Source organism: Cryptotermes secundus, unplaced genomic scaffold (genome assembly GCF_002891405.2).
Source record: "Cryptotermes secundus unplaced genomic scaffold, Csec_1.0 scaffold938, whole genome shotgun sequence".
Taxonomy (NCBI): Eukaryota; Metazoa; Arthropoda; class Insecta; order Blattodea; family Kalotermitidae; genus Cryptotermes; species Cryptotermes secundus.
In genome coordinates, this window is record NW_019737398.1 from 90,607 (window position 1) to 112,756 (window position 22,150).

General features: G+C 40.9%; 1 protein-coding gene across 2 annotated transcripts in view; it reads left to right on the top strand.

The window, feature by feature from the left end:
* Positions 1–22,150, top strand: part of LOC111870380 — a 133,115-nt gene that overhangs the window by 81,573 nt on the left and 29,392 nt on the right. For both annotated transcript variants that reach the window (XM_033753819.1, XM_023862620.2), the window contains exons 3-9: positions 8,345–8,618; positions 9,801–9,874; positions 11,737–11,952; positions 13,141–13,274; positions 15,099–15,183; positions 17,208–17,303; positions 19,290–19,462. In XM_033753819.1, the coding sequence (XP_033609710.1) occupies positions 8,345–8,618; positions 9,801–9,874; positions 11,737–11,952; positions 13,141–13,274; positions 15,099–15,183; positions 17,208–17,303; positions 19,290–19,462 (1,052 nt within the window). The remainder of the gene's footprint in view (positions 1–8,344; positions 8,619–9,800; positions 9,875–11,736; positions 11,953–13,140; positions 13,275–15,098; positions 15,184–17,207; positions 17,304–19,289; positions 19,463–22,150) is intronic.

The window sequence follows — 22,150 nt, forward strand, 5'->3', positions numbered from 1 at the left end:
AAATCGAAGTGAAACGGAGAGTTTCATGGAGGTAGGCCTAGGCCCAAATTGGGGCTGTAGCGCCACAGGAAAAAAAAATCCCTATAAAAGTATATCAAATCCGACCTAACTAATTATTTTAATATACATTATATACATTTCCAGTATTTTAACATATCATATGGTTCATATTTGTCTGATGTTCGTTTACTGCCGGAACATGTAATGGACATATATTTTTGTATGTAAGTTTGTGTGTCATGGTTAATCTTAACGGCTTGTTAGATACATCGTTGCATCGCGTAATCTCTCAGTTATCTCTGTGTGCAGCTTTGTACCATGTACCGTATCTAGATCCAGTGATGTCAGTTGGAAGTGATTGTCATGGGGCGGGGAGATAATGTGACTGGCTTAAACGTTTTGTCTTCCTGACGACGAGGCCGTGCTGGTGTCAATTTAATTTGAAACTGCATTACCTCCGCTTGGAGGGATATGAAGCACAAATCGGACGGGCCCCGTAATGTGGGGGTGCTTTCACGGTTGCTTAACCGACGCTTTGATGTTCCATGTAATTTGATATGTGTTATTACTGAAATGCGGGCCCCATAAGCCGAACCTTGCCCCCATACTGGTCAGCACTCTTGCTTGCAATTTGAGAGTTCTCGGGTTCAGATCTCGGTCCAGTGAACCTCTTAATTACACTTTACAACGAAGCTATCAACGTCGGCTCGCCTTTGAAGAAACACAGTTAGTTAGTTATTGGAGAGGGTGGGTTTCCCCATGCACTTAGACCAGTATTGGTCTATTGTGCTTCCCTCTATGATATTCTGCCAGTCTCTATACCCTACCGATATTGGTGCGTACCATCAGTCCCGACCGAGGCAGCGAGTTCGGGCTCCACTAGCTTGGCGGTATCTATAATGCTTCCCCCATCTATCAGAGGCGTTAGAGACTACTGTTGGGCGGGAAACGTCCTTGATTTTGGCTCAGTGACCTCCTTTGGAGATATGAGGTTCTTTTACGTGCCGTAAAGCTACGACACGAGACACACGGCTTCAAGTCCCTCCCGGAGGACTTGTTCCCTGAATTTTTCCGCCCTTAAAAATTCGCCGGGTTTGAACCCGCGTACCACGTGTCATGAGGTGGGAACGTTACCTCTAGACTACGGAGGCCGCTAAGAAACACAGTTGATTCTGGTTATAACTCCTGTTGTGAACTCAGCTCGAAGACTCATGTGTTACATAAGCTTTTGTACTATTAACTTCCCCTTGGTTTCTTCCGCATTCCGTTCCAGTCCTGCATGTTATCGAATGATACGTCGAGGCCGAAGTTTAACGTCATCTCCCATGAAAAACACACAGATAGTCAGTCGTCAGTTGTCCACTTTATATGCCTTCACGTATTGCGGAGTGAATGTAGACGGGGTTTTGGGTTGGATATTGTGTTTATTGGCCACTTACACACACAACCCTTAAATACAAGCAATTAACAGCACCAGCGCAAATCTTCACACTTTATAAATAATTACGGCACACACTAAGTCTTTTCCAACCTGCTATGTCTTCGCCAGGCGTTCCCTGGTAACGGCTTCTAGCAGTGGAGATTCTACAGCTTCCGCGCTCAACTCCTTTCTAAATGGTGGCTGTACTAGATAAGCTGGCCTCATTTTAGCCTCTTAACAAGGAGAATTTTTGGCCGCGCCATAGCTCAAGCGGTTAGTCGCAGGCTTCCCACCGCGGCGGCCCGGGTTCGATCCCGGGTCTGGTAAGTGGGATTTGTGGTGGACAAAGTGGTGCTGGGGCAGCTTTTCTCCGAGTACTTCGGTTTCCCCTGCCAGTCTTCATTCCATCAGTTCCTCCACAATCACCCTCACCTATCATCTGGGGCTGGTACAATAGGCCAGAAGTGGCTGCAGTACAAGGGACTTAGTCCCACCCCACTAGCAATAATAAAGGAGAATTTTATGGTACACCTATCCCTTTTTCACCAATTTTTTACTTAACTGACTTTTCCCAAACATCACAATAATAATAATAATGTCTTTAAGCATCTTGTTGCATTAATATATCATTTATTTCATTGCAAACAAATAAACAATAATACTAATATGCTCTTTACATATTGCAGATGATAACTGCACCAGCGCACTTGAGAACTACACACTGACGCAAAACACCCATACCGCTGCGCAAATAAATCCAAACTAGGAGACCTCAAAGAATGTCGTTGGATGAAGGGACGACGCCTCCGTTTATTTTAAGTAAAGAGATATCGCATTCACATGCGATATGAGTAGCTTGGTCATGCCACACAGTGCAACAGTTTTAACGCATTAGAGACAGCTGATGATGCCCGGGTACTGCCGAAACATTTTGTGAGAAGGAAATGGGATAATGATATGTTGTATTGTAGACGGAAATACAGGGTGTCCCAGGAGGAATGGACCAAACTTCGGGAGGGTGTTCCTTATGTTAAAGTATGCCGATATAACCCAAAACACCTATGTCCTATATTGTATGATATAAATCACAGCAATAACCCACAAAAGAGGTTTCTTACAGAGTGATTTGCGAACGTCTGTCGGATTTCACGGGTTTTAAGCTGAGTTACTTAGAGTGAATCAGTGTGGGTTACAATGTCGGCCATTAGAGCTAGTGCTGAAAACCGAGTATGACAATTGACAGCCTCCTGACCAATAGTAGAGTGGCCTTAGCGCTGTATTAACCAATAGCTACATCCAGAAATTAGCACTCTTTGGTTAAGACAGCAGGTAATTTTATTTGCTGCTCTATGGATAACAGGATAGAAGGAACATCCATGAAAAAATAAAAGTAAAAATTAAAGCTATCCCCGTACCAGGTCGTGAAGGCCCATAGGGTTGTGAGACGTGGGTCCCACATTATCTAGACAATCGGCTCAAAGATGGCGGTAAGGTTGTCAGCCTTACGCACCGCCCGCGCTTTAATCCCCAGGAAAATTATTTCATTAATTCCTGTTAGTTTCTGTTAGAGGCTGAGTAAACCCCAGGGCCTAGTGCGGCTGGAAGGATTAGGTCAAATGAAAAAATTCCAATGACCTCATCGGGACTTGAACCCGCGACTTTCCGGCTTGTAGCATAGCTCCTCAACCACTACGCGTGCCCCGCCATGAAAAAATAATGATTTTTAATTAAATCATTTTTAATCTCAATTTCGATAATTGTGTGAAGGTCCACAGGGAGGGGGACAGGTGTGGCTAGCCTCCCCCCAACCCCTCGCTGGCGCCCTTACTGGAACTGCAATTGAGGGACACTGGTTTGGAGAGAGAGAGGTACCATTTGGTTCATTCGTTCACACAATCTCAGGCGATTCAAGTTATGTCAGGTGGTCAAGAATGATATCATCGTGGAAATGTGCCAGAATTTTGAGAGAGAGAGCCATGTTGAAAAATAATCAATGGATGGAAGGGTGGGGCCACAAGCAATGAGAGTTTGTGCAGATGTGTTTCCCCATGTTTCGTCACTGCCCGCTGCAGCGATACGGTCTCAAATATTTAGTGTAATAGAATGAATAAACCATGTTGTTCTTCGTCTTAAGCATATTTGAATGAACGTCATCAGGTGGTGACATAAATCGTTACGTCACAATTAGGAATTTACTAGATCTTACTAGATTCTGTTTTCAGTATACATTGGGAACCCAAATCGTTATAATTTGACCGGTTCATGAACACAGCATGTGGACTCACGTCTCCTGCTGGAGTCATGTTAGCGCTGTAAACAGAAGTGACACATATTTTGAGACGAGGAAGGAGAAAGGGTGGAGTGATATCTGATGTTATTGTTTTCATTAGACAGTAATGGCTGAGAAGAAAAACAAGTAAGTTCGATGTAACTCAAGCAGATAAAAAGAGATTTTGTAACTGGTGAATCAGAGGTAGTAACCATGGTTTTCCTAAAAGGACATTGAGAATTCACATATTATCTGGTGTTGCTGGCAAAAAAAAATGAAGCACATCTTTTAGTGATGTTCTCTGGAAAAAGATTCATAGGATTTGCAGAAATTAGTGCAAAAGTAAAGCTATTCCTGTAACAGGCCATGCAGGCCTGTAGGGTTGAGAGACGTTGAGGCTCCCACATTTTGTAGACAGTCGATTCACAGAAGGCTGTGAGGTAGCCTTACGCGCCTGCCGGACGCCCTTTACCCCCAGAAAGATTCCTGGTACTTCTTTCTGTTTCTGAGCAAAATGACGAAAAGATTATTCCCTACCCACTCGCGTATGAATACCTGAAGGTTGTGGAAAATAGAATCCAGTGCCCTTTTGGCGACTGCGTAATGATATACATCGATGAGTTGAACACAAGTTACTGAATGAGGCTGCGCAAATTGAGGAAAAAGCGTTGTTATTTCCTCGATTTGCGCAGCACCATTCAGTAACGTGTGTTCAACTCAAGGTGATAACAATTCACGGAAATTGCGGTTGCGTTGCGGTTGCCAGTTTCCTTGGTGTGCCCTCGCCCCTACAATAACAAGATGCGGTGATTATTTCCCTAAACGGCGTTAACCAGCTAATGTTTGTAATGAAGACGGAGCGTGTTTTCCACTAGGTAGGAACAGAATTTTGAAGTAGTATTTACATGTACTTCATGCCACGAAGAGTTAATGAAAATGTTAATAGGTTGACAGTTCTTTGTTCCTGATATTCTGTTTTGACTCTTTGAAGTAGTGAAATTATAAGTTTATGGTCTACTTTGTTTTTACACCTTACAAAGTGGTAAATACTGTCCATGTGTTTAGACTTGGCCATTCTCAGCAAAATACCCAGTGGATTTTTGGAGTCCTCTGATTGTGGTGAGGCTTAAGGGTGTGCATGGGTTATAACAGGGCCCTAGTCATGGGCTCCAGTAGAGTGGAGGGCCGCAAGTCAGGCGCCTGCTACCTGCTAGAAGGGTAAACCTATCCCCGTAACAGGCCCTGGAGACCCGTAGGGCTGTGAGACGTCGAGGCTCCCACATTTTCTAAGCAGTTGGCTCACAGAAGGCGGTGAGGTTGTCAGCCTTACATGCCAGCCAGCCGCCTTTTACCCCCAGCAAGATTCCTTGTACTCATTTCTGTTTGAGGCTGAGTCGACCCAAGGGCCATATTGCGGCTGGAAGGATTAGGTAAATTGAAAGATCCAATGACCTCATAGGGAATCGAATCAGAATTGAAAAATAGAAGGAAATATGTCAGATATTGATAACAAAAATGAAAATTATTTTAAATGTGGCGCCATCTGTATTTCAGTATACAGACCTACAGCCCTAGGGGTAACCGTAAAAATATTCTTAAGCAATTTAAATATAAGTTTGTTAGATTTAGTGACCCTCCCCCATAAAAAAAAACCCTTGCCCTGGCTGCCCCCCCCCCATGGAAAAGATCCTGGTGGTGCCCATGGTCATAGTTACTGTCCATGATTTATTTAATCCGTCTTGCAGTGCATACACTCATTTAACTCCTCTTAACAGTATAACACACGCAGTCGCAGGAGCACGACACAACAAAAGCACAACACACAAGATAGTGAAGGAGTGCTCCAACAAAGGAGAATGGGCGTGACTGACGTAGTGAGGGGCGAGGTAGCGATGTGGTATCCTGAACAATTTTAATATTTTAACGTTTGACAATGTATATGATAGATACATATTTTAGTTATTTTAATGTGTGAACATGGCATGCAATGAACTGGTTTGACGTGGATAAGTAAGCACCTGAAGATGGCATTATTATGCCGAAACATGTAGTGCGAGGGAGAGAAGGAGTTAAATGAGTGTATGCACTGCAAGACGGATTAAATAAATCATGGACTTAAATCAGTGCAACAGGACGCTAAAATATAACAATAGTTACTGTCGTCGCCCTCCTTCCCACAATGCAGCTGCAACCACTGCCCTGCTACTACTTGTCATACCCAGAAAAGGGCGAATCTGTACCGACGTTTTGGAGGAATATTCAGTTTTCATCTCTTTGTGTCCAGCGGGCAGCACTCCCTTAAAATCTTTGGTACCTTTCTACCAAATTATGTGATATCACATCTCAGATGACCATAATCGTATTATTCACTGCCATGAGAGTTTCATATCTAATGTAGTGGACTTATAATACTTACATTGCATTTTCTTTTTTTGCAAGCTAAAGGAGAGGAAAATTATCAAGGTATGTATTGGTAAAAATTCTTGCACAAACTGATACTAGCTAGTGCCATAAGTAGAGTTTGGTTGTGCCTCAAACTGCAGTGCATTCTCATACAAGATGGGGACTATGCATCTCTATCTGCCAGTGCCCACACACATTGCGCACGCCTTGTGTATGCATTTGCACACCCAAGCAACATAGAACAGAGGATAACAGTTTAGCCTGGTACAGTGCAGTATTCTCAAGCAGTTATTCATGCCAGTCCTTGTGTAACAATTGGCCTTCTGCAGGGCTGTAGTGAAGCCGGGGTGGGTCATGACAATGCCCCAGTGCTTTTTAGAGTGCCAGGATCCTGCTCTGACAGTTCCTTTAGGGACGGTGATGGGAAACATAAGCATCAATTAATAATAGTTAAAAGAAACCTGTTCATTTTTTTTAATGCATGCCTTTAATGCATAATTTCACTTTCATAATAGAATATTATCATCACAAAATTACTTTAACAGGAAAAATTTTAAAGTATCTTTGGTAAAATTTGACATACAATGAAAATATAATAACCTTAGCTTCTTTAACTTTTGACGTTATGTCAGCCTTCTTTTAAGTATGTGATTTTTATGAGCTGTATGCCATGCAGTTCTGCATTTAAAAGCAGAATTATGTCATTATGTAAACAGCCTCATGATGTGATTGACCGTCATTTGTTTGAGCCTGAAACTGCATCACAGATTGCCCCAGCATTTTTATTTTTAGGACCACAGGCGTGGTTTCCTGTGGTTATTTTCTAAGTACGTATGTCAGGAAATAACTGTGAATAGGACCATAAGTTGGCAGCATTGGAGGATATATGGATTATTGTTTTATGCAATAATGTGTTTATTGTGTTGGAAAGTTGATGAAATAAATGATAAAGAGTTTCTGGGCCTCAATCGTAACAAGCATGTTATGAAATTATTCTTGTCCGTTTTGTCCATATGCCTGTTAATCTTAAGCATAGTGAAGTGGGATTGCTTTGCATGATTTTTGCTCCAGTAACATTACATGTGTATCGCATATTTCCCTGTCCTCAGCAGTTTGTATGTTAAATCTTTTCAAAAACCTTTTTCGACCTATCCCGTATCACAGTATTTCTCAGCTGCTGATGCTGCTTATTCTTCTTCTTCTCCTCCTCCTCCTACTACCACTACTACTACTACTACTACTACTACTACTACTACTACTACTACTACTACTACCACCTCTTCATATTCCTCTTGTTCACTTCAGAGTATAGGCAGTGAAGCCCATGCCAACTTCACATACTCCACCTTTTCCAAGTTTTTCTTTGGTCTTGGCATCCTTTTAGTTTATTCTGTAGAATCTTTTTCCATATTCTTCGATCATCCTATCCCTATGGTTTGTCCAGTTCTTTTGTGTCCATCTGTTTCATTTTGTGCTGATTGTACTCTAATTATTTCCTAATATTGTCATTCTTAATATGTTGTAATGTAGTGCAGCCTGATTTGATCTCTGCTGATTATCTCTTGGTTTAATTGTCCAAGGTTCACTTCCTTATACTAGATTAGTACTGTAGTTCCATCGCAGATCTTCCATTAGTGATTAATATAATACTCAAATGTATGTACTTTATAAATACATTTCTTTGACAAAGAGAAGCTTTGTTTCAAATACTGTTCTGTGACAGAGTGGGACACAAGATGCAAATGGTTGAGAATCACTTCTATAGTATATATATCAGAAAAGAATTGAAATAAATAATATTCCAGACAATTTTCATTTGTTTATTGTATATGTTTTGGAAGATAAATCAAAGGAACATATCAATTACACTATGTTTCCCAGAGAAGCAACTCCTATTGAAATTTAACTGTACCTGTATATGGGGTTCATGATGACCATAATCCAGTTAGTATAAACATAACACATGAGTGATTTAATCATTGTCAGAGTTACCATACTTTATTGAAGAGAAGGTGAGGCAAATTACCAAAACCTGCCTTCATCAGGAAGCATTAATATGATTTTGAGGTCATTCTTTCCACTGCTGTTGGAACACTGAAGCAGAGGTGTGTTCCTGCATGGACAGTAGAATGATCAGTCTCCACCAATTCTATCCACGTGCCTCACATTCTCTTCATTGGAGGATAGTTTTTAGATAACATGTAACAATCTAGTGGAGAGGTTTTCATACTGTGATGTTCCATTCTTTCCAGGAATTCACAGACAGCACATCAAGCCACAGTCTCTCTGGAACAGGAGGGTATGTGAATTCTGTTGCCTCCACCACTGAATTCACAATATTCCCTCCAACACACACAGTCGTCACCAGTGCCTCGTCATCAAACCAGCTGTCAGTTCCAGGAGATAGATCGTCTGTTGTTCGGTTTGAGCCTCTGCCAGACATTCGCCTGCCACAGCCTCACAGTAGACGTCCTGCAGCATTCAACAGTGCAGTCACCCATGGGCTGTCTTCACAGGACTGGTTTCGTAAGTACAAGGACACTGTATATGGGCTACATTTCTTCTTAGTATTAGATTAGAGTGTGGCCCATTCTGGCCTCTGAACCACAACAACTATGATCTCCTGTGCGCTTCCTTTTGGAATTAGCCTGTCAGCATTCCTACAGTTTGAATGAAGCACAGCACCCTACTTGCTGAGGCATTTAGATTGCCACTTGGCTTCCCAAGATGGAGTCACATGTGATAACATCTTAACTTAGTTATAACCTTACAGTCAATTTGCGCACATAAGGCTACATGGTTCATTAATGCTGTTCACCTCACAAGCTTGTTAGATCAGCTCGAGGCACATGTATTCATACCAGCGCAGCCAAAGAGGTTGGCTATTGTTAATAAGATAGTACAGTACTACTTTCAGTAGATGGCATCAAGTGTGAGTTACTGATATTTAGAGAAAATAATGTGGGTTTTCTGTCGAACTGTGTTTTCTTTCTCCCCCAAAAATAGCCATGATGTTTTTAGCAGGCAGTTCTATGGCAGTGTTTGGAAAGTCAAAGGGGTAACACATTTCATGTTGATTAATTTTCATATTTTGAAACTAGTTTTGTTTGGGTGTGAAACTTGGTCTCTGGCATTAAGGGAGGAACGTAGACTGAGGGTGATTGAGAACAGGGTGTTGAGAAGAATATTTTGACCTGTGTGGGATGAGGTGATAATAGGCTGGAGGAAACTGCATAATGAGGAGCTTCATAAATTTTACTCTTTGCCAAGTATAATTAGAATGATCAAGTCAAGGATTATGAGATGGGCAGGTAATGTGGCCTGAATGGGGAGAAGAGGAATGTATATAGGATTTTGGTTCTAAAGCCAGATGGCAGTCCAAGATGTAGGTAAGTGGATAATATTAAAATGGATCTTAGAGATATAGGGTGTGGTGGTATGGACTGGATTGATTTGGCTCAGGATAAGGACCAGTGGAGGGTTCCTGTGAGCACAATAATGAACCTTTAGGTTTCCAAAAATGTTAGGAACTTCTTGAGTAGCTGCACAACTGGAGGCTTCTCAAGAAGGGCTCGGCCACATGAAGTTAGAGAATGGAAGGTCTTCTATGCCAGGCTTATGTAAGAAATGCATAATTGATGGTATTCTCAGCTTTGGATCCATCTGGCTCACATTTTGAACCTGATCAATCTGTGTTAATGTTTACAGAAGATCCTCACGTGAATTTCCCAAGGCAGCAGTTGAAATATCTGCGTGAGTTGGGTCGTGGCTGGTTTGGAAGAGTAAGTAGCCATTGAGTTAAACGTCTGTGGGTTGCGTAGGATCAAAGAATGATCTCACTAGTTTTGTAAATTATTGACACGGATTTCTAAACTTGAATTCCAAATCATTTAAGCTTTAGTAGTCTTCAGACTTCATAGCAGCTAATGGCATATTTCATACGATTCAAGGTTTTCATGACAATGAAGATTCATACTTTTAGGATTACTATTTTCTGTGTTGTGACATCATGCAATTATTGGGTAGGTTAAAATGTTTTGGAGGAATGGGCTGCCTCAGTTTTCACTCTTCTTCCTTCAAGATGGAAGAAATAAGATAATCCTAAACATTGGCACCTATCAGATATACTACACGCATAAGACTAAACAGGGTGGTCTAGGGGTAAAAATCTAGACTTATGTTTGGAAGTTGTTTGGTTCAAATCTTGACTGTGACACCAACTATACTGACTGAGATTTTTCATGATTTTCCTTAGTCCATCCAGACAGATGCCAGGGTGGTTCTTCAGTTTGGTTGCAGCCACTTCCTTCCAAATCCTTTCAAAATTATTGTTCATCTATCATCTACCATCCTTATATTCAACTTCTTATTTCACCATCTTGCACACAACTTACATTAACATCTTAAAATTCACTTTGACTTTTAAGTCACTAGTGCACCACATGTTTCGACTGATATGTTCATCATCAGATGCTTTGAAAATTGATATTGAAAACTGTTGGCACTTCTGTCAATGAATACGGTCCAAAATTATACCCATTTTTATGTGCCCATGCGTTGTACGTTTGTAGTGCTGGGTGATTTCTCTCATGTGTCTTGTGCAGCTGTGAGATTGTGAAATTGGAAGTAAAAATAAGTTGCATGCAACAGGATAGTTCAGTACAGCATTATCGATATTGATAGTAATGGTAATTATACCACAAAACGTAAACATGTGTATCACAACACAGAAGACAGTAATCTTGCATTGAGAAGGATTGTTTGTGCTCAAATTCAAATGATTTGTAGGACTGGTAGCCGATAATAAGGCCAGCCTCAGGAATCATCAATTAAGATCGCTCTCTGCTTGATAGAATGTCTTTAAACCGTGAACTACATTAAATCAAGAGATAAGACTTGGATAATATGCGTGAAATCTATAGGTGTCTTCTAGTACAGTGTTCTTCAAAGTGAGAGCCAGGGCCTCCAAGGGGTCTGTGAAGCTGTCTTCTGGGGTCCACCAAAAGTGCTTGTAATCTGATTATAACACAAATGAGTTGATATTAAAAGCCCATATTAAATTACAAACATACAGCATAATATGAAGAATATTTGATAGACATTATTCAGTTAATTAGTAACTATTATTTGGAATTGTTAAATATATTTTATGTAGGATTTGAGGTTCTCACAGCAGTGGTTATGAAGAGTTCTGTTTTCTGGCATATAATGCCTTGTAGTCAGTTGACATTCAATGGACTATGTGGTATTATATCCCAGAAGATAGAATGTTACATATTTTTTAAGGTTTCAAGGACTCTTGCTGCGGCCTCCTAGGAGGACATAAAGCTTTCTTCTGGGGATCATTAAAAATCCTGATTGTCCGATTATCATATGTATAGCTTGATAAGAAGAATCTGCTTTAAATAACAAACATATGGTAGAATACATAAAACACTTAATACATAGATGTAATTAATTTTATTAAGAAGTATTTTTTTAAATACTAAATCACATTTCATATCTATTCTTTACATTTTTGAGGGGAGATGCCTCAAAAATTGTGATTCACATCAAGGAGACCTCAGAGAAAAAGAGATTGGGAATCTCTGTTCTAGGGAATGGTGTGTTGCTGTGTTTCCAACGATGTGTCTCTGTCTTGCAGGTGGTGGAAGGGGAAGCTCAAAACATTGTTCCCGAACAGAAAACTAGCAAAGTGATGGTGAAGATTCTGCATGAAGATGCGACAACGACTGACCAGATGTATTTCCTGCATGAGGTGAAACCGTACCGGGAGCTGAATCATCCCAACATCCTGAAACTGCTAGGTCGATGCTTGGAGACTGATCCGTTTCTGATTTTACTGGAGGCATGCCCCGGTGTAGGTTCATTCATTCTCTTTATTTGGGATAGCTCTCTCAGTGTAGTGACACAAGCAGACTGATTCAAGTGGTAACACTTCTGACTTTTATCTAGAATATACACTGCTCAAATTTAATCCAGGACACAGACGTTCCTGATTGATGTTTTTTGTGATGTTCCTCTATCTCTCCCAGCAGTTACCTGGATAATATCTCAGATTAGTCAATGACTGCTTCATTCCACCACATTTATAATTCATTAGCTAATTGCATGACTATTCAGTGCTGTAGAGTCTGTGCTACAGACACTCATGAACCATAAATAAATACAAGAAGTTTTGGGAGGAACTAATTGCCCAGTTTCCTTTGGTATGACGTGAACTGCGCAGAGAATGATGCATCCAACAATTTGTATGTTATTGTTTGCATCTTCGTTGCTGTGGGAACTTGTTTACCGAGCTGTTGCCTAGCAATGACGAGAACAATACACAGACACACAGAGATCAAGGTGATCCCATAAGTCGACTTTTATTTTTTGAAAGTAGGGAAAGTAGGGTAAAAATGGTCTACAATCTAGGCTGTAGGCTGTAAGGGCAGAGAATCAGGGTATAATTTCTGACAGTGGCAGGAGATTATTGTCTTCACATTGTCCAGACTGGCTGTGGGGCCCACCTAGCCTGTTGTCCAGTAGGTGCAATGGACTTTTCCATGGGGACTGAAGTGGCCACTGCATGATCCCTGATTTCCACTTCTGGGTAGCTTCTAAAGGTAGCCTTTAAAGAAGGACTTGGCTTCATGGAGTTCGTTAGTTGATATGTTGGTAACCATAACATCTAAAAGCCTTTCCGCATATTTCGTTTATCAGAATTCATGGATGGCCCTCAAATAAAGGACCCAGAGGGTGCCAGTTAATGACCCTAGGACTGATAGTGGGCCCATTTAAGGCCATTTTCAAGAGCAGAATGTATGGGGGAAGAAATGAAGTAGTAATAGCAACTAATTCAGAGGGTGTAGGTGAGGGGGGATGAAGAAGCAGAGGGGAGAGGATAGACTGAACAAAATGGGAAAGCAGGTGGATGCGGCAAGTTAACTATGATGCGTTGGCGACAGTCTCCCAGGCTACACAGGGTCACATCCTGGAAGGCAGTAATCTTGAAACTTGTATGGAATTGGAGACAACGAAAGATGATTCTTTGATTTTGTTACAGGGTGATTTGAAAAGTTTCCTGTCCCAGAACATCGCCACAGCGGAGGCTCTGAACCAACAGGGTGTCACCTTGCAGATGTGTTGCAACATTGCATCAGGCTTGCTCCATATGCACAACAATGGATTTGTACATACGTATGTTCCAATAGTATAACACTAACTGGAATGGCTGTTCTTTGTCTGTTTTTTTTTTTTAATTTGGTGGTTTTCAATCGTTCAAACCTACATTAATTAATCTTGTTTCGTTAGAGTTAAGGTTCTTACAGCGGTATGAAGAGAACTGCCTCTGGCCTGTGAGACTATGCAGTACAATATAAGTTTAGTGATGTTTGAGAGGAATGTACAGCATCCATCTTCAGGTTTGAAGAATTAGCCAAGTAAGCAACCAGCAAGGGTGCTGCTTGGCATACTCTCCAAGCCTGTAGATGTTAGCGATATATTTCCCTGAAACAATTTTTCACGCCAGAGTGTACATCACAAAAGCAGTACTAATAAATCTTGTTTCCATTTTTGGATGACAGTATAGACAGTGTCATGTAACTTCGAACAAGGCCTCACATTCCTAGTCAAATCCCATGCATAGCTTGTGGTGGGACAAGTTTCTTAACATTCGTTCTTCCACTTTCACAGACCCTCGAACCCAAACCCCTTGTCTGAATTTTTCTTCTGCGCATTCCAGGTTACTCTTGGTCTTGTTGAACGTTACATGACACTTGCTATACCATCTTCTGTTTTGATTAGTTTGCGATTATTTGGAGAACTTTTGTGTCACCATCTTTAGGGCAGGATTCCTGAACAATGAGAAAACCAAGTTTAAAGTTACTTCATGGTGGTGACTCATGTTCTAAGACAACTATTTTAGAGTTTGTGCAGTGTGTCAGTTTCACATCACGTCCAAGTAACTCAGTGGTAGCTTACTTTCATTGCTGTGGGACATCAGCCAGTTCAGGTGAATTCATCTACTTTGAGGGCTCCCATATGTAAACAGATGACTGTTGAAATAGTTCAGTTTTAGGGCAGGAGGTGTAGTTTACCAGTGCAGAAGGGTTGTGCATTTTTTTTTTATTTATTTTCAAATGTTTGATTTAATGATATGTCGATGAACTCAGGATGAGGTGGGCAGGTCATGTAGCACGAATGGTTAGACAAGGTATGTGTATAGGATATTGGCGGGAAAGGCAGAAGGAAAGAGACCACTGGGAAGACTAAGGCGTAAGTGGCTGGACAATATTAGACTGGATCTTAGAGAGATAGGATGGGATGCTATGGATTGGATAGATCTAGCTCAGGAAAGGGACCAGTAGAGGGCTCTTGTGAACACGGTAATGAACCTTAGGGTTCCATAAAATGTTGGGAAATTCTTGAGTAGCTGTAAATTGGCAGCTCCTCCAGAAGGGCTCAGCTCCATGAGTAAGTAAGTAAGTAATGTTATATTTTAGCGTCCTGTTGCACTGATTCACGTTCATGATGTGTATTTGTACCAGCAGTGCACACAATTTCACCTTTCTCTTCACTACATGTTTCAGCACTAATGTGCCATTATCAGGTGTCGTTTTATTTACGTCAAACCATTGCACTGTATGCCATCATGTCTCCTTTATAAAATGATTAAAATGTAAATATGTCATGTATAATAATAAAATGTATATATTAAAACTTTTCAAGATTTATCATCTATACGTCACACTTCAAATTCGCGAGTTACGTCAATCCTCTCCTATGGGTGTACTCTTCCTATATTCTTGTGTATATTGTGTCCTGTGTTGTGTCCTTCCCTTGTGACCCTTGTCACTGCGTGCACTGTAAGACGGTTGGTACAAATACACATCATGAACGTAAGTAAGTCGATGAAATCAGAGTTGAATTGGGCTGAATAATAAAATTTGTAAATATTAAGGTTATGTTTCAGTTACTCGCCTTCTGTACTATTACTTATTATTCGCATTTATGCCCCAACAGAGATCTGGCTGCCCGTAACTGCCTTGTAACCCCAGATTTATTAGTCAAAATTGGTGACTATGGAACTGGCATCGAAACATTTAAAGTGAGTAATGTTTTATATTTTATGAGACCTGAGATTCTCACAGTGATAAGTATTTCTTACTTGTAATGCCATGTAGTTCTGTAAATAGTACCAGTGTTTTGGAGTAACTTGCTTCCTCCCCCTTCAGGGTAGAAGACTCTTTTACGATTATCTTCATGTTCACTGCCATGAGAGCCTCAGATCTCACACTATAGTGTCACACTATGAACAGGCAGCCCTTGTTTCTTAAATTTTAAGTCATAACCCCCTGAGGTGTTGTGAAATTCTGAAGAATTGCTTTTAATTATGCTCGTATACAGGCACAGTTTTGGCAGTTTAGTAAAATTTGGAAAATGTTACAGCAGTGGGAAAAACATTTTATTAATTCTTTTGTTACTATACAAATTCCTTTTATAATTTATTGTACAGGTAGAGACGCTATGAAGCTGTTTAGGTTCCAGCTGTCACAGTACAGCATGATAGGGATCTGCAACAATGTACAAAATTGCATGTTTTACTGACCATACAGGAACATGTTATAGCTTAATGTAAAGGCTGTAAAGCTATTTAGGTTTCTGTTGTCACTGTATAGTTTAATAAGGACCTACAGCAGTGTGCAGAGCTGCACTTTGACCAATCAGCAAGGGTTGAGGATCACATAAATTTATATATTCAGTTTATTGCAATATCACAGAATTTTAAAGCCCCTGTTGTAAGCTAATTCTGTTTCCTTCATGAGTATGTAAGCTATTCACAGCCAACAGGTACAACATTTGCTGTTCTTATCAGGAGCATAATCAGTACGAACAGTGGACTGTTTGATATCATTGCACTTCAAGTACGTTCGAAGAATGATCTCACCTTGTCACTGTGTTCTCCTGTTAACCCTTTGCCATATTGCCTGCCCAAAACACCTTGAGGGCCTGAGGTCATTGGATTTTTCAGTTGACATAATCCTTCCTGCCACATTATCACCCTGAGGTCGACTCAGCCCCAAACAGAAATGAGTACAAGGAATGTTCCTGGGGATAAAGGGCGGCCAGCTGGTGCATAAGTCTGACACCCTCACCCCCATCTGTGAGCTGATTATCTAGAAAATGTGGGAGCCTCAACGTTTCAGAACCCCTTGGGCCTCCTCGGCCTGTTACAGGAATAGCTTGACCTTTTTGTTTACCTTTTATTGCACAGCTTACTAAAACTTAATATTAAATTAAGTCACTGCTGCCCATCCAGTAGCAAATTTTCTTGATAGAGCTTTACAGATAGTGCTTATTGAATGAGGTGGGCAGGTCATGTAGCACGAATGGCGGAGATGAGGAATGTATATAGGATATTAGTGGGAAAGCCAGAAGGAAAGAGACCACAGGGAAGACCAAGGCGTAGGTGGGTGGACAATAACAGAATGGATCTTAGAGAGATAGGATGGGATGTAGTGGATAGATCTGGCCTAGTATAGGGACCAGTAGAGGGCTCTTGTGAACACGGTGATGAACCTTTGGGTTCCATAAAATGCTGGGAAATTCTTGAGTAGCTGCAGAAGGGCTCAGCTCCATGAGTAAGTAAGTAAGAAAGTAAGTAAGCTTATTGAATATTCTAGGTAATTTTTCACTTATTTCTCACCACCTGTAATGAATAACTTAGACATGTTTGTAATTAATATGAATCAGTGATCATGTTCAGTATCTGACACACTTTTAGCAGTTGTTTCTGAAGTATGGTTAACCTGGCAACATTCAGTTTAAAGAAATGTTTATTAGCTCTATGTGTCCACTCCTTATTCATAGATATTATCACTGGATGAAAGGTATCTCTGTTGATGTATGGAAAAAAATATATTTTTATACTATGGCCCACAGCTGGGTACGTAAAATACAGAACAGCCCTTCAGTGGTCTTAAGTTGGACAAGCCTAATTTAAGCTAACTCTAGCACTGTGATATGGTGAATTTAAGTAGTACAGCAATCTAATTATAATAAAACATATGTGTGCCAGGGGTACCTATTCAGGACATCTGGTCATGTATTTGACAAATGATTCTGTTGCAGGAGGATTACTACTGCGCAGGAGAAGTGGCATTGCCGATCCGGTGGTGTGCGCCAGAGACCTTGCATTGCACAGATACTACAATTGAAACAAAAGAAGTATGTATGATCATTCTGCTTATCTGCTTAGTATTGTTGCATGCCGTGAATTCAAAGGGAACTTCCATGGAAACACAATAACAGTGGGCCGTTGCATAGGAACAGCCCAAAAACAGATGCGTTTCCCTGGAGATGAAAGGACAACAGAGGGTTCATTGCATAACAATGTCCAAGATGAGGTTATAAAATTCCAGCTTTAACAAGAGACAAATCAGTTTGTGTTCAACCTTCGAAGAGATCAGTCAGTAGTAGTCAGTCTTCAGTTTGGCTTCGACTATAGCAGAAGCAGTGATTGTGATACTGAAATTGTGAGTAAATATATGTGTAAGTGTAAAAATAAGTGTCCAATTAAAGAATTTGTTCCAATCCGAAGACCCATGCTATTTATTCATGTCATGTCATGTCATGTCACACAGCAGACAACCCACACTAGGGTCATAGAAGTGGGATTGGACTTACACACGTGATTGATATGACTGATAACAAACACCACATTAGACTGGTGTTAGAAGTGGTCAGATTGGACTAAAACACGCAATTAAGACAAACAAAAATGGACACACAGCAGATGATGGAACTCCTGCTGAAGGAAATAAGGGCCATGCAAGAAGACGAGAAAGCCTGGTGAGAAGAGATGACCGCCATGTGAGAAAAATTGGACGCCAATACACAAGCCTGGCTGGAAGAAGAAAAAGAGCCAACCTCAGTGGACATGAAACTTGAGGCGGCAGAACAAGAGGTCCCCGTAGAAGATGCCACAGTGATGCTGGTTAGAAGTCTGAAGAAGAAACTGTGTAAGGACCGAAAACTGGCCATGGAGCGCTGTCGCCAGATGATGGAACAGCCCCAGAATCAGGATTGGTGCCTAAAACAAGAGGCCATCGCCCACAGGGTGATGAGCCACGATGCTAAAGTGGCATGGCAGACAGAGGAAACCGACAGAATTGCCTGGCGCAAGAGAAGCATTGGCAGAAGAAACTATCAGGAGCAAGGATGAGGAAACAATCAAGAAACTTGGTAAAAGAGTAATGGTAAAATGTAATAATGTAAAATTGAATAATGAGAAGGGGATGAACAGCAACAGAAGTGCCCATTTTTCACCTGGAATGTTTTTTTTTTGGCAATACCAGAAAAGTTTTCACATATAAAGGTAAAAATGGAAATCATCTTTGTGGATAATTAAGCACCATTCCATGAAATATGTGGGGATTGGAGATATATCTCAATGCATTCTTAACCTGGGCTGGAGGTGAGTGATCACATTCATGCTCTGGCCACTTAACCCCAGAAAGAAAAGAGAGACTGTTGCCTGTTGGAGAGGAGAGTGGGTCGGTCCCAGAGTGGATCTGAGTACTAATGAAGAAGGTGAAACTCTCTGCCAACACTTGGAGTTAAATCCTAATTCCTCAGTAGTCCAGCCTGCAGTTTAGTCAGTATATTGATCAAGGAAACTAAAAAGGCAATAAAATGGAAATGAGGATTTATGTGAAGACCAAAAAACCCTGCTATGGCACTTACATATTGTTTAACAGCTGTGGCTGCCATATTTTGGCAACAGTATAGAGTGTTTTGTGTTACGTATTTGGCAGGATCAGAACACAGAAAGTGTACAGTCTTCTGGGATATTACATTGTGTAGTTTGGTTGAAATTTACTGATGTTGCAGAGAAACATGCTGCTTTCCTATTCAGGGGTAAAGCAGAGTAAGCATAGTATTCAAAGAAGCGTGGAGCAGTCAGTAAGTTGAGTGACTTTGTGATCCTGAAGATGGAAGCAGCATATTCCTCTGAATGTCAGAAAATACTAATCTACGCAGCATCACATCCCAGAAGAAACCACACTTTAGAGTCACAGCTGTGAGAACCTCAGATCTCACAGGAAGCAGAGAAGTTTCATTTTCATATATATACTGGATGAACTGGTAAGAATTTTGGTGATAGCATACTTTTTTATAACATTCACGTCTAATTGAAGTTGTGTTTGGCAGGTGACAGCGAGTGCGAACGTATGGAGCCTGGGCGTTGTACTATGGGAGGTTTGCGAGTTTGGAAAGTTACCATATTCAGATCTGAATGACGATGAGGTGATTGTAAAAGTGCTGGGGGAAGGCACCTTACGTCTGGGCTTGCCATCTCTGCCTTGTCCTCAGAGACAGAATCTGTACGTAAAAAAAAAACTGCATGATATCATGAATCATTGAAATACTTGTGCTTAGAATTCAGTCGAGAGCATACAGAACCACAGACAAAATTATAGTCTTGTATATTCTAATTTTTCTTTATGTTTTCAGACAGCAGACAAGATGACAGAAATGTTACTTAAATTCAGCCTCTTAATTCCTTCCTGAATCAAATTTTGATTTGTTACTGTCATTTCTAAATATCTGAACTGTGCCACATTTTCAAAGGATCTGTTAACTGTTATAAAAGGTTAATAAATTCATTCCAGTGTGACTGATAAAATGTTTTTTCTTTCTTTCCTTTTTAATCTTTCATCCTTGACATGATTTGGTCTTAAAGACCATCTTCAGAAGGGCATATCAGTACAGGCAGAAACTACTGTTACAATGTTTTTGGTCAATATCAGTACATCCATACAATATTATTACAATTCCATTAATATAAAATTTGATCCCTTAACAACTACAGTGACATGCATGAATACATTAATATATTTATAAATTATTACAATTAATCTATTTACAAGTGTGGTTTAAAAAGAGTTTGTTAAAATTTTTAGAACCAATTTGGTTCATGTCCTTTATAACAGTCAAGTATAACCACACAGCATTGTCCGAACAACAGGATGACACTAAAGAGTCCTGTTCACCAGATGATGGAACCACAATGTGGTAGACACTCAACTTCCTTTAAAGAGAAACAATATAAAGGACACGAACCAAATTGGTTCTAAAAATTTTAACAAAATCTTTATAAACCACACTTGTAAATAAACTAATTATAATAATTTATAAATATTTTAATGTACTCATGCACATCACTGTAGTTGTTAAAGGGTCAGTTTTTATATTCGTGGCATTGTGATTGTATTGTCTGTATGTATTGATATTGACCAAAAACATCGTAATAGTAGTTTCTGTCTGTATTGATATATCCTTCTGAAGATGGTCTCTAAGATTGAAATATGTCAAGGACAAAAGATTAAAAAGGAACGAAAGAAAAAACATTTTATCAGTCGCACTGGACGGAGTTGCTTAACCTCTTTTGATATATAGGCTAGTGTGACTGACCAGGATGAACCAAATCAAATCTGTTAACTATCTTTATGTCATGATTTTGCCTTGTATTTGTATTTATTGTAAGTTCAAGAGATCCAAAGAGGGATATAGAACATTATCATAAAATAATAAAATATCATAGAATACATACATACTCTGGTGATGAGACAGCAACATATACTTAGTTTTCTTGGCAATTACTTCTAGACCAATGTGCCTACTAGCATCAGTTGAAGTTTCTGTTTCTTCCTTTATGGTATTTGTGTTATCTCCAAGTAGATTCACATTGTCAGCATAGACCAGCAGCTGATGTGTCCCATTTCATTTCAGTCCCACCTTGTTTTCCTGGACCTTCATAATGGCATATTCTAAAGCAAAGTTGAACAGTGTGGGGTCTTATTGTAGTTTTGTCATTACTCCTATGACAACCCACTTCTTCGGAACAATTTGTTGGTCCTGAAAAGGGCCGTGGTTGCTGAGATGCTTGACCGGTGAGGTAGCGCGGCTCGCGCCGGTAGGGAGAGAGGTTAGTTGCAGTGAGTGGACTGGCCGCAGTGCGGCCGTGGCTGGAGGTTGCTTGGTCGCCATGCGGCAGGCGAGTTCGAGTTGCGTGGCTAACGCTGCGCGGTCGTAGGCTGCTGGTGAAAGGCTAGTCTTTGAGTGCGGTCGTAGGAGTGATGAGGCAGTGGCTAGGTTAGTGGTGGTGAGTGGGCTGGTTGCTGGAGGTTGCTTGGTTGCCATGCGGCAGGCGGGTTGGAGTTGCGTGGTTAACGCAGCGCAGTCGTAGGCTGCTGGTGAAAGGCTAGTCTTTGAGCGCAGTCGTAGGAGTGATGAGGCAGTGGCTACGCCAGATGCCCAGTGGGTCGGACAGGGACACGACCACCGGCAGGTCCAGACGAGGTGCCCCAGTGAGTCGGGTGTGAGAGAGCCAGAGTGCCGAGGCAGTCGTGCCTGGTGCAGCCTGTCGATGCCTCCGAAGACTGAGCGCTGGCGACGAAGCCTGCTGGCTGATGTTGCTTGCTGTGGCTTGATCGTAGACTGATGATCGACTGATGACTCGGCATTGAAGCTGCCCCTTTTTATACACTGCTCGGTGGGCGGAGCGAAACTTGAAATTGAGGAGGAAGAATCGATTGGCTAGCGTGCGTAATGATGTAGATGCAGGCTAGCAGGAGGCGCTGTATAAATGCGAACGTTTGGTGCAATTTGATTGGTTAGCACACGTGATGGTGAAAAGTGATGTGAAGAGTGTGTGTTGCAGAAAATGCGTGATAATGTGGGATGTTCCCACAACAGCATTGGCATTAAAGCATATCCCCTTGTTTTAGATCATTTTGAATAGGAAACTTATAAGACAAATATTTACCTATATGGACTAAACTATATGTTTCATTTAAACACATTTTAATCAGCCTGACTAGTTTTATGCTTGGACTGCAGAAGCACAGGGTAATTGTTGATAGCTATATACATACTACCCCTCGTTGGTGTCTCCACCTTATCGTGGTGAGGGTGTTTGAGTATGCCAAGGACCCTGAGAGCTATACCAGCGGTAGCGTAGCTACTGGCAGGGCCTCCCTTGCTGGACAGGTCAAAGGGTAGGCATCAGA